The sequence below is a fragment of the Magnolia sinica genome, chromosome 8 (genome assembly GCF_029962835.1).
Source record: "Magnolia sinica isolate HGM2019 chromosome 8, MsV1, whole genome shotgun sequence".
Classification (NCBI taxonomy): Eukaryota; Viridiplantae; Streptophyta; class Magnoliopsida; order Magnoliales; family Magnoliaceae; genus Magnolia; species Magnolia sinica.
In genome coordinates, this window is record NC_080580.1 from 12,799,130 (window position 1) to 12,812,352 (window position 13,223).

General features: G+C 41.7%; 1 protein-coding gene across 10 annotated transcripts in view; it reads right to left on the reverse strand.

Annotated features, from left to right (window-relative positions):
• LOC131252907 (E3 ubiquitin-protein ligase PRT6-like) overlaps nt 1-13,223 on the reverse strand; it is a 58,678-nt gene that overhangs the window by 33,200 nt on the left and 12,255 nt on the right. For all 10 annotated transcript variants that reach the window (XM_058253681.1, XM_058253687.1, XM_058253686.1 and 7 more), the window contains exons 6-9: nt 12,276-13,037; nt 2,982-3,182; nt 2,712-2,823; nt 1,733-2,246 (exon numbers count right to left, since the gene is read on the reverse strand). In XM_058253681.1, the coding sequence (XP_058109664.1) occupies nt 1,733-2,246; nt 2,712-2,823; nt 2,982-3,182; nt 12,276-13,037 (1,589 nt within the window). The remainder of the gene's footprint in view (nt 1-1,732; nt 2,247-2,711; nt 2,824-2,981; nt 3,183-12,275; nt 13,038-13,223) is intronic.

Consider the following 13,223-nt stretch of genomic DNA (forward strand, 5'->3'; position numbering starts at 1 on the left):
TGGAGAGTTTCACACAGCTTCTACTTGCCTGTGTTACACAGATGGTGGACAAATTTTGGGAGAGTAGAAACAGGGGGGGGCGGACACTGATGCAGCAAAACTGTGCCAAAAAAGTGACTATGAATGCATGTGCATCATATATGCAATTCAACTTGTCACAGTTTGGCCATAAAATTGAAATAGGTCACAAATAAGGGTTGTTGGCATGCGCCACGCAGCCTAGCAACTAATACTATTAAGTGAAACAACACGTGCTTGGATTAATGCAAAGAATGCTTAGAGACAGTAGCAAAACATGCTGGAATTCATATTTTATATAAATCAACCCTCCTGTGTATAGGGCTAGAGGTCCTTTTATAGGCTGTTTACAACCTTCTACAAAATTTTCAGTTTCTTGCATCTTCTATTACAAGATTTAAATCTCTAAAAAACTTCTAACTGAAGTTATGGCCCTTGATAGAGTTGGGGGAGGAAATGGATTCATCTAGCTGACAATTTGTTGGGATAAGGCCTAGGTGATGATGATGAAATCTCTAAAAAGGTATTAAAGAATAAGAAGAGAACAACTGTTGTTAAAACATTGCAGATGTACTTCTAAGAAGAGGACAAGGTACACAGCCATATGAACATACAGTTGCCATAAAAAACGCCAAATATAGTAACCAGTTGATGTATCCTTCCAGAAACATATTCTGATGCATATAGAGGACGAACCATAGCTGTTAACTGGGGATTCTTTCCCAAAACGAGATTTATATACAGCTGTGTGGTTGTCTATGTTTACAAAAGATCACTTGTCGGAATTTCTCCAGTTGGGAGTATGGCTGCTGGAATGGGACCATAACTGCTGACTATAGAAAAATATAATATTTGAAATAGCACCCAGTTGCAAGAAATAGAATAGGACTGCAGGAAATAGCAACCAATCGGATCTATAGACCCCACAGTACAATCGGCATGCAATCTGGACCATCCAGATGTTAAACCGGGTGACATCTCCAAAGCCCAATTGACCAGCAATCTGGACCATCCAGACATTAAACCACTTGACATCCTTTTGTCAGGTTACATGTGGGGTCCACCATTTGCGCCCCTTCAGTATCAATATGTTGGCCAGGATGAATCAGCACTCACGCCAGTCGTCAAACTCGCACATGTTAGACATCAACGATGTGCGCAAGTGGGCCCCATCATATAGATGACCTAGCCTAAAAAATCTGGCCAATCAACTCATCAGGTGGGCCAATATGTATGAAAATAAGAGATTTAAAAAAGCATCTAAGATCCACATTCAGCATTCATCAGTGATCGGCCTAATTTTGGGCCCAGGTAATCTACATGGTAGAACTGCCTGAAGAATGGTTCCAATGCCATACATGTATCCCAGGATGGCACACATGGCCACATGTGAAGAGTGCCCCGGAGTTGCACATGAGCTTAGCAAAGCTCTGAATTTAATATAGCTAAGAACTTCTGCTCAATAATTAAAAAAAAAAAATCAGATCAGGAATTTATAGTGCCAGCATTTACTGTAGCCAGCACAATGTTGCATTAGTATGAAATAAATTAAAGAAGCCAAAATAACATATAGAGCAGATGCAATATTCACATACTGTGTGCATTTAAATGCCATGCCAGCTTCTAGAGAGACGGAACTATGGGACAAAAATTCCTGCTTGAATATTGAAAACATTTGAACCATTAGGTTTTGCTAGTTTGCAAAATATCTTACCTCTGCTTCAGAGATGATAAATAACGGTCACGACATTCCAGATGCACAGCATGCCCACAGGAAGAAACATGGATTCCATCACAACTTGTCGGACCAAATCCATCAAATACTGCAGTTTGAATAGCAGATTTTGGCAATACATTTCCACCATGTAAAAGGTCACCCTCAGGAGCTAGGGGAGCTGGAGGATGTCTTGGTGTCTCTCCTGATAGGGATGCAACATATTCTCCAAGCACAGATGATTCTTTTCTCATCAAACCCTCTTCCGCATGTGAAACTGCACATTTCTGATCATCCTCCAAAGCATCTGATTTCTGTAACATTTCATTAACGCCTCTCTGAATAGCGCAGTAGAGATCATGTTCCATCATCTCAGGGGAAGATCTAAGATCTGTGCTTGAATTATAAGATGCATTTGACACTTGAATGTTCCTCATCGCAGGAAGATGCGCTTTGATGTAGTCAAGAAGTGCATCGACTTCTGTTGGTTGCCTATGACGTGTGGACTCGTTCACTGCATTGCAAACCAACTGTACTAAATGAGCAGAAGCAATCATTTCTGAACAGCTTGAGAAGTCCTGCTTTGTCTACTTGCAAGAGTAGGATCTAGAATCCTTTCTCCCCACACATAGCAATGTTGCACATGTGAGATCCATGCTGCTCAGAAGGTGGGCCCCACTGTGCATGTGTCATGGCACAAAAACCCTACAATTATCAGGTGAGCCATGAGCCAAACTCACTGGATGTGGAGAATGGAACAATCCTTTTTAAACATCCATTTTCGTTATACATGTGGCCCGTCTGATGACCAGACAGCCCTGATATTCAAGCTGAGGCACATACGCAGTGGGATCCACCAAATGAATGGCCTGGATCTCGCACACAAAGTGCCACATTGGCACATGGGAAAAATAAGATTAGATATCCTGCTCTTGAAAGTAGACATCGGTTTTCTCCTGCTTGAGAGAAGGAGACTCACAAGACGGATCGGTCATGCCCCTGATGCCAACAGAGAGATGCTTCTTGTCTGACCGGGGAACTTCTTCCCATGATGGGGGGCCTCGCTCAACGAAACTTGCAAGCCGAGATTTCTTGTTTCCATGACCAGAAAAACGTATGAGATTCATTTGGATCATTTTATTGGAAATTTATTGAAAACAAACTATTAGTCAAAAAAAAAGCATTGGAGAAAACTTTCTTCAGATAAGGAAAATATTCAGTGCCAGTAACTTCCAATGCAGTTTGTTACCTGGAGAAGAATCAAGTAAGATACAGGACTTTTAGAATCTGGATCCCGACAAAGAGAACAAACAACTGGCGCTGGCTCTTCTGAAACCTGATTACCATCACAGATGGATACATCCTGTTCAGGTTTTGACGAATCCAACTCACTACTTTCCGTAGAACTGAGACTTGCAATGAATTTGACCTGCGCAGCTCTCATTCTTTCCTGCATATCAAATTCAGTTGCCATGGTACATGGTTAAGGTAATCAAAGAAACATGACCATCCATATAACATATTGGATGGAAAGATAAGAGCTATATTCAGCAGATATTTCATAACTGCACTGGAAAATTAAGTACAATTCTAAAAAATGATGAGATTTTCAAAGAAAAATAAATAAATAAATAAAAACTAAAGAGTTAGAACACAAAATATTCAATTTATGAAATCTTGCATGTGCATTTACATACGGAAGAGAGCGCAATTGAGCTCACATTTCTTCCTAGAAATTCCACTAACTATACCTCTGAGAATTTTCAAACACACATCTTCCAACTAAAGTCCATCTTCTGGAACCCAAGGAAAGATGAAGAATGAAGGTCATGGAAGAACCTACCACTTTAAGCATTCAAATGGTTCTATTAATAGAACAGCAAAGCCCAAATGCATGTACAAGGCAACTCATGCACATGCCATGCATGTGCCAGCATGGAACATTGGGACAATATCCAATCCATTCATCAGGGCCCTACTATTATGTAGATGCTCTTGCCCAAGAATCAGGTCAGTGCACCCATCAGGTGGGCCACAGTCTACAAAACAATGTAGGGATGAAAAAACTTGGCTGACATTCTTTACTCAGTCAACTGTTTCTAACATGGAAGACCACCTGCTTAATAGACCAGATTTATTTTTGGGCAAGAACAACTACGCGGTCAAACCACCAGACGGACGACATGGACATTGCACCTGTCGGCCACACCGGCACATGTACTGGCATGTACATGAGCAGGCTTGTACACATGTGGGCTTAGCAAAGCTCTCATTAACAACGAACCAACTTGGATGGAAAACAAAACAAAACAAAATGAAGGAAATTGAATAATTTAAATTTAAATTTTTTTTTTTAAAAAAAAAGTATAACCTTGAAATCAGTGTTTTAAATAGCATGTAGCGTATAGCATAGCGTTTGGCCCTCTATAGCGTGTAGCGTAAGCTACACAATCCTAAATATTTAAAATTAAAATAACAGAAAATATGATAAATTTTACAAAATGCATATTTTCTATGAGCTCTTGACTACTAATCTGGATCATCAACCACTTATTTTCATGCAAAATCTCTCTCTTTCTCTGTCTTTAGACATCTCTAAGTGTGACTTCTTCTTTTCTTTTTCTTTTTTTGAAACATCACAAATTCATGATATAGACCACAATTTGGATGGTCCGGATTGATCTAAGTGCTCTATCCACGATATGGACCACAATTTGGATGGTCCGAATTAGTTTAATGTAGTGCCATGTGTCATAGGTATGGGTCATCACCATTTTAAAATAAGCGTTAAACTAACATAGCAAAAACACTTTAAAAATGAGATTTCAGGTAGCTTATGCTATCTATGCTATGCTACATGTAGTGTACGCTACATGCACTATAGCTTATGCTACCAGGGAGTTAACGCTACGTAATGTTTTCGCTGCACTACACTGCAGCGCTACTGAAAACACTGCTTGAAGTAAGAGAAAATATGAATGCTACAAAAATTCCAAAATATGTTAATCATGCCTGGCTTCACCAAAATCTTCAAGTTTAACCCATCAAAGAGACTTGGAGAAAATATCAGCAGGGTGATGCTTGGATTAGAAACTTTCTCCTGGAAAGGCTAATCAACTTGGATGTGCTTTACACGTTCTTGAAAGATGGAATTGGTAGAGATATGAGCAGTTCTAGAAAGAGTTGTATGATAATGACTGGTATGAAACTCTCCATCTTCAGTTTGCAAATGACACCATCTTGTTTCATGATGCCGACAAAGACCTGGTGGATAATTTGAGGAAGCTCGTGAGATGTTTCGCAGACATCTCAAGTTTGAAAGTAAATTTTCTTAAGAATGAGATGCTAGGTGTCCACTAGTCGAAGGAAGAATAGTGAGGTTGGTAGATGTGTTCAGGTGTGGCGCAGGATCTTTTTTCCTCAACATATCTCAGCCTTCCTCGATGCATTGGCAAACTGGCAAAACATCTCCAGAACAAAGTCATCGAAAGAGTTGAGAGGAAACTTTTTAATTAGAAGAATTGGTTCCTTTCTCTAGGTGGGCAGCTAATGCTCTTAAAAGCAGCAATGTCAAGCTGGCTACTTTATTTCATGTATCTTGTGTTAGATAGGCTGGAGAGATTGTCCATCACGGCTTGGGCGAATGGCTTCGGTTGTGCGTTTGCTGCCCACAGACACGAGTTCAAGTCCCATCCCCATGGATTTCCCAATGCACGTGGTTGGCAGGTGATTGTGTGAATACGCAGGGAATAGTCTCGCCTTAAAGGGGTGAGGACACCCTAAAAAGGCTTCCTCTGGTTGAAGGAGGAGCAAGTTAAGGGATTTGGAAAACATGAACAATGCATTGCTAAGAAAATGGTTGTGGAGGTTCAATTCAGAAGAGGGGAATTTGCGAAGGGAGGCCAATGCGAGCAAGTAACAAGTTCAGGTTACGGGTGGTGGGTTAGAGATTCCTCATCATATAGGTGGGTTAGAGATTCCTCATTATATAGGCTTTGAGCCTGTGGATAGCGATTTCTCAGGTGATTTATGAGAGGTGTTTACTTTTCTCTTGGGGATGGTGGGCAAATTCAGTTTGGGAGGATATGTCGATTGTAGAGGAGACCATTTCAATTGGAATTTCCTAGACTAACTCTGCTTGCACCAAAAAAGAATACTATTGTGGATCTTTTCTTTTCTTTTGAACAACAATTTTATCAAAAGCGAGAAAAGAATACAGGGAAATCAAAGACAAAAAGAAAGAGAAAAATCAGCAGCCAAGGTTGCACTGACATGGATAGCCCATCCCGAAATTAAAAACTTAACCTTTCTAACAACTTCCATCATCCCAAGATTCTCATTACAGAAGCAATGATTGTTCTGGGCTCCTCAAATAGCCATTAAAATCAGCCCCCACTTAGCATTCTCAACCTTGCCCGCCCGCCCCCTGTGCCAAGCCCAAAGCAGACTATCAACTAACTCGAGCATTACCCACGCTGTCTTCAAGAACCCCGTAAGGTAGTCCCACACTTTTCTTGAGAAAAAACAATGCAAAAATAAATGATATATCGATTCAGCAGCTGCCATACACATTAAACACACATTAGGGAGCACGAGGGATCTTCTTTGCGAATTGTAGATGGTAGGAATTCTCTTCCAGCCCAATAACAAAACAAAATCTGCCGCGCGAGGGGGCACTCCATATGACCAAAACATAGATGGAAAAGGAGTACCTAGATGAGGCTGTAGGACACTAAGGAGATCGATAAGAGAACTAATGAAAAACCGACTAGGACTACGAGCAGCCCACACCATCAAGGAGAGGGAGTGATCTTATGAAGGAGGTTCAGAAGGTTGGCAAATTTGACCACCTCCTCAGTCAAATTCATACGACACGAAGGGTGCCAAACTACTGCTCCGCAAAGCAAATAACAAGACGCCACCGAAATGAAATGATCAAGAGCAAAAGCAGTGATTTCGGGGAACGTATCCTAAAAAGCCATGTCCCCACACCAAGTATCCACCCAAAAATGAATACAAAGCCCATTTCCAAACGAGAAAGCAATCCCCCTGCGCACTAAATGTTCGGTATTCGCAATTGCCTTCCACATACCAGAAGCCCTATAAAGGTAGGACCTAGTAAACCACTCCCCCGCTTGCATGCCATATTTTGCAGCAAAAATCTTCCTCCACAACTTACCTTCCTCACACCCAAAACTCCAAATCCATTTCCCGAGCAACACTAAATTCAAACTCACCAAGTCTCTAATATTGGCTCCTTAATTGTCAAAAGGCTTGCACATGTCGCCCCATTTGAGCAGATGAAACTTTCTAACATCCTCCTTGCCTCTCCATAAGAAATCCCTTCTTAACTTTTTGAGCCACACCAGCACTGATTTAGGACATTTAAAAAGGAACATGAAATAAACGGGCATATTAGAGAAAGCTGCCTTAATGATAGTTATACAGCCACCCATAAACAGATACATGCGCCTCCAGCTAGCCAACATCCTTTCTATTCTTTCTATCACCCTATCCCACAAGTGCTTTGTCGGCTTTCCAATGCATAAAGGCAACCCAAGGTACGTAGAGGGAAAGGACCCCGACTTGCAACCGAAACTACTCACAAGGTTGCTCAATTCGACATCATTAAGATGAATACCTAGCAGCTCAGTCTTGGAAGCATTAATCTTCAGCCCCGAAACTGCCTCAAAACAAACTAAAATCTTTTGGAGATAATCCGTTGATCTCTCATTAGCATCACAAAATAGAATCATGTCATCCGCATATTGTTAATGACTCATTTGAATCCCATCTTCCAATGCTCTAAACCCACTGAATAGCCCATTATCTTCTCCTTTCCGCAACATCATACAGAGAGCCTCCCCAACAACCACAAACAAATATGGAGAGAGAGGGTCCCCTTGCCTTAGTCCCCTTGGCGCTTTAAAGAAGCCTTTTGAGGACCCGTTAACCAAGATGGAAAAAAAGGAAAACCGAATGCAAGCCTGTATCCATCCCCTCCACTTTTCACTGCATCCTATCCGCATTGGCATGTAATCAAAGAATTCCCAATCGACATGATCGTATGCCATTTCGATATCCAATTTACAGATTATACTACTTCTCGTCTGCCTGTGCCTGGAGTCTAAACATTCATGGGTCTATTTTATGTGTCTTTACAAGTGCCCAAAATCCATTCTAAATGCATTGGAGAGGTGAAGAATGGTTTTTTGTTTTTTTTTTTTCAATGGGAATGGTTGAGGGAGAAGCACAAGTTCCATCTAATGAAATGGGATGAAGTTTGTAAATCAACGGTTCAAGGAGGAGCGGGGGTCTTAAAGTTGAAGGAGAAGAACCTAGCTCTATTGGGGAAATGGGTATGGAGGTTTGGGTCAGAGGGAGAGGTTGGGTGAAGGGAGGTAATAGCGAAAAAAATATGGGGTAGAGGAAGGGGGGGTGGACGAAGGCTTCATCCTTGTATCGATGTTCTTATTTATGGAAATCAATGGCATCCTTGAACGAGAGAGTGTGGGAGGGTATAGGTTTTCATTTGGGACATGGTAAGAGAATTAGATTTGGGGTTGATAAATGGGTGGGAGAGGTATCGTCGCGTGAGAGATTTCCATCTTTAGCAAGGTTAGCCAGGAAAGAGGGGGAGATGGTGAGTGATTGTTATTCTATAAGAGGGGAGGAAGTCACATGGATGCTAAGTTTTAGAAGAAATCCTTCGGACGGGGAATTCGAAGAGTTGGTGCTTATGCTTGAGTTGTTATCAAAGTTGTCTCCTCGTCTTAAAGAAGCAGACTCCTTGAGATGGTTCAAGTCTAAGACGGGTTCTTTCTCAGTTAGATCATTCTATCGTCTCTTGAGTGCGTCAGCCGAAAATGGAGAGGTGTGGTGACAACGACTTTCCTATGGCACTACAATGCTCATTTGAAGGCAGCGGCGTTTGGTTGGCTAGTAGGCAGGAAAAAAGTGCTAACGATAAACAATCTTGGCAAGCAGAACATGTATCTCCCAAACATTTGCTTGATGTGCTTCAAAGATGCGGAATATACGGATCACTTATTCATTCACTGCGTACTTGCTAAGGAGGTGTGAGGTTTGCTCCTCCAATCTTTTAGGGTTCTATGGGTGTTCTCGAAGTCGATGAAGTAATTTCTCATAGCCTAGCATGGCAGGGGGATAGGGAAAGAAGGGAAAAGGGAGTGGCAATTAAGTTTTTAAGTGTCCATTTGGGCAATATGGTGCGAAAGAAATCAACGTTGCTTTAATAGCAAAATGAGTGGACCAGTGCAAGGGTTCAATAGGGCAATTCTTAATACGAAGGATTGGGGGGCAGCTTAGATCTTTCAATCTTCCCTTTTGGCTTTTGAGGGGATTTTGTCTGGGGGTTGTTTCACTTTGTATATTTTTATATTTGTAGGTTCTGACTTCGGCCTTTTTATATTATATCATCATTGTTCAAAAAAAATAAAAAAATAAAAATAGACCATTGAGAGAGGGATAATAAATCCTCTCACTCTCCATCATTCAAAAAAGAAAATGGGCTATCTAAAATCTGTTTGTCTACCACAAAAGCTCCCTGGTTTTTGTATATAACTTTGGACAACACCTTCCAGAAGTGAGCAACAAGCACTTTCGCCAAAATTTGGACGCCCCCCTACAAGACTAATCGGCCTGAAGTCTTTGGGATGTTCTGCCCCATCCAAAGCAATGAAGGTCACCCCCAATTCCTTAGAAATACAACTGCAATGCCAAAATTCCGACACAAAGTCCATAACATCCTTCTTGACCACCTTCTAGAACCTTTGGAAAAAGAACATCAGAAAACCATCTGGGCCCGAGGCTTTCTCACCTCACATAGACTATAAAGCCACTATCACCTCCTCTTCGAAAAAGGTTCCGCTAGAGCAGAGGCATCCGCACTTATAATATGAGAAAAAACAAGACGGTCTGTTCCATCAATCAACCAATAACAAAACCTCGTAGAACTAAACAATCCACCTGCATATTTTGTCTTTTTCTGAAGTTCCCTACCCATCCACGATCAAGTTTGGGATTTTGTTACCGCACGCTCTAGCGATAGTATTTTTGTCTTCTACTTTCCAGTAGACCGCTCTTGATCTCTACCTCCATCTAATATCCTCTTCTTTCGACCGGCTTGCTAATGATTGATAAAGAGTAGCCCTCTTATCTCTATCTTCTAACATATCCAACTCATGGATTTCATTAGCCATCACGTCAAAAGCAGCCTCCCTTGCCCTTAACACTTCTTTCTTCCGTATATTAATTTTGCCCTTACGAAGTTTAAGCTTTTTGCCCAACCTGAAAACCACATACCCTTCCACTTCGAAAGAAACCCACCAATCAGCTACCAATTGCTCAAAGTCATTGATTTCTAGCCATGCAGACTCAAACCGAAACGGCCTAGGTCCCCAATTGTCCTCAATCGCATCAAGTGCAATGGGCCAATGATCTAACATAATTCTCAACAAGCCACGCTGACACACTAAGGGGAATCTTGTCTAACCAGTCTGTCAACACCAAAAATCGATCCAGTCGTGAAAGACAAGCATCCATCTGCCTGTTCGTCCAAGTGAACTAAAAACCAGTTTTCGCCGATACCCTATTCCCCCCACTGACCTTCGTTGCCAAGTGGTAATTTTTCAAGCATTTGAGATTGAAAGTTCTCTTCGGCCCTTTTGAACCTTCTTAGTCTTTGATCGCTTACATTCTTGTTGTAGTACAGTAGCTTTGGCACAAACAAAATGATAAAAGTCGATGACGTCTTCATCTCTAACCCCAAAAGAAAGGCCCACAGAGACAACTTGCTCCAAAATATCTTTGGCCCACTCAAATTGCTCCTGTAGAATGTCTTCTTTGTTCAGCCCTGAAAGATACATGTCTCCAACCTCTACTGCACAAAGAGGGGCAACCACTAGAGCTTCTTGAAGTCTCTGTTCGCATGGCTCCTCCGTAGCCATGATTAACTTCCCGAACTCTGTATCTACAAAACTCTGCACCATCTTTGAGCAGGCCTCTCCGGTGATAGTCGACGGCCCAAGACGCGTCTTCACGAGGAATCTGGAATTCTTCTTCTGTCTGCAACAACACCAAGTCTATCATGTCATTTCACCTGGAGAGCTCATAAGCCTACTGTTTTCAACGCTATCAATCTCAACCCTCCCAACAGTGGCTCTCAGGATGTTGAGATCACACCTCGAGAGATGGGATGCCTTCTTGACTCCCACAAAAAAAAGGGAAAAAACTTCCCAATTCGATATATAATAAGGCATCTTACTCTACCACATGCTAAACTTAAGTACTTGTGCAGGAGTCTCGTCAATATTCTCACGTGGCACCGATAATATGATTGCGAACTAACTCAACCCCCCTTCAACACGTGCATCTTCTAAGCAAGCATCATCTCATTTTTCGCTCACCTTGGGACGTGTCACTGCAATTCGAATAACAGTCGTCCAATTCAAAAACACGGTTCGACGACCGGGGCGATGAAAAGCCAGCCTCTTCCAACATCCCATTTGACCACATGTCCCGATCTATTCATATTTGTGGGAAGGTAGTGATTTGGTCTCCCCCTTGCAATAGGAATTTGTCGAATGTGAAAGTGGATGATTTTTTAAGACTTTGAATTGTCTTCATGGTCGCCTTCCTTCTATAGGGGAAAGAAATGTGAGGGGGTGGAGCGGAGACAAGTCGGGTCACTACTCAGTCTACTCTTTCCACAAGTTGCTTTGGAGTGCCTTGCCAGGAGAGATAAGTGACAGACTACCTTTACCTATTTCTTTGGTGCTCCCTCCATGGTTGCAACATTTGTTTTAGTTCGCAGGGTTGGAAAAGGGTTCTCATTGCGGACAACCTTCAAAGAAGACTGATGGTGCTTCCTAAAACGTGATTAATATGTACATAGAAGGTGGAGTTGGTAAATCATCTCTTTATTCATTGCCAGTTTGCTCAAAAAGTGTGGGAGAGTTTCCTTGATATCTTTAAAACCCCTTGGGAGATGTTGAGGTCAATTCAGGCTCTCTTATTGCCTTGGCATGGAGGGAGGGTAGAAACGAAAGGCAAGGTGGTGTGGCAGCTGCTTCGCATGGCAATATCATGGGCTATTTGGGGGAGAGGAAATATTAGTGTTTATGGATCTTGAGTGGGTAGGTGTCTGAGGTGGTGAGAAGGGGGTAAAGCATGATGTGGTGGATTGGCCCTCCTATTTAAATGCCATTGATGTTTGTAATTTGATTTTTGAGTTCAGGTTGTTGTTGTTATTCCTGCTTAAGGTTATTTTAGGCGGTTGTTTAATAAAAGTTTCACTACCTTTAAAAATATAATAACAACTATTATGATAATTTATTATGTTTATGCGACAAGAAGCAATGGATGGATTTCATCTTACACAATCCATTACATTTGAAGATGACTAGACCTGAAATAGCGTAATTGTATTCCAAAAAAAACATTTGGGTAAACAAAATTATTTAATTATTCCTGTTTGCTTTAATGAGAATAAACAGTTAAAAAGCAGGACATAACATCTCACCATTATGGCAGCCTGCCGCTCTCGAACCTTAGCCTTTCGCTCTTCGGCATCAGAAGTGCACACTGATATCTTTGTACTACCAGCTGAACTTATTTGGGACAGATGACAAACCACATCAGGTGCAAAAAGTTGCAGTTTGGTCATGCATTCAGCATCAAGCTCAGCAAGCTTCTTCAATAAATTTTCAATTAAAGAAGAAAAGTTTCCAGGGCTTGCTTCCATAAGGTTGTGTTCATTTTCTTTCTTAAACTTTCTCATTAATGAAATGAGCAGCGTAAGCATGCTTTGATGCTTCCATTCATCCAGCCCATTAATCGCCACATCAATTTCTTCACTAGCATAAGTTAACAAAGGAAACAAATCCTCATCAACAGCTGAGGTACTTGAGCATGACTGATCGCCACCATATTTAGCTACACCGGTCTGTTTGTGGATGTAACAGATATCTAGCGCTAATGAAAGTAAGTGCAATGTTGTTAGAAGAACTCCATCAGGAGCACGTGATGGAGATGATTTGTCTGTGAATACAGCATAAAATAGCACTGTGCGGACCAGCTGGAGGACCACCTTGGATGTAGCTATTCTAGAGATAGAATTAAGGGGATGAAAGACCTTTGTCCATCGAGGTAACTGAATGGTCGAAGCCGACACCTTGCAAAACCTTAAATACCTCTCTTCTGCGACTTGTAAATCCCTCGAGTTCCAGCGAGGGTGATACAGGTCCAGTTCCTTCCAATATTCTTTCCTTAGTGAATATCTCCCCTGAAGTGCACAAAAGAGAACAGTGAGGCTGCTGCTCATTCAAATGAGCCTGCTATCAGGACTCGCCTGAGATTGAGAGTTATCCTCACACCACGTGCCAACATCACAAACGTGTGAGATTCAGGGCATCCGTAGGGCATGCTGAACATGTATTGGGCCCATGTATAAATTGGCCAGTTGGAAGAT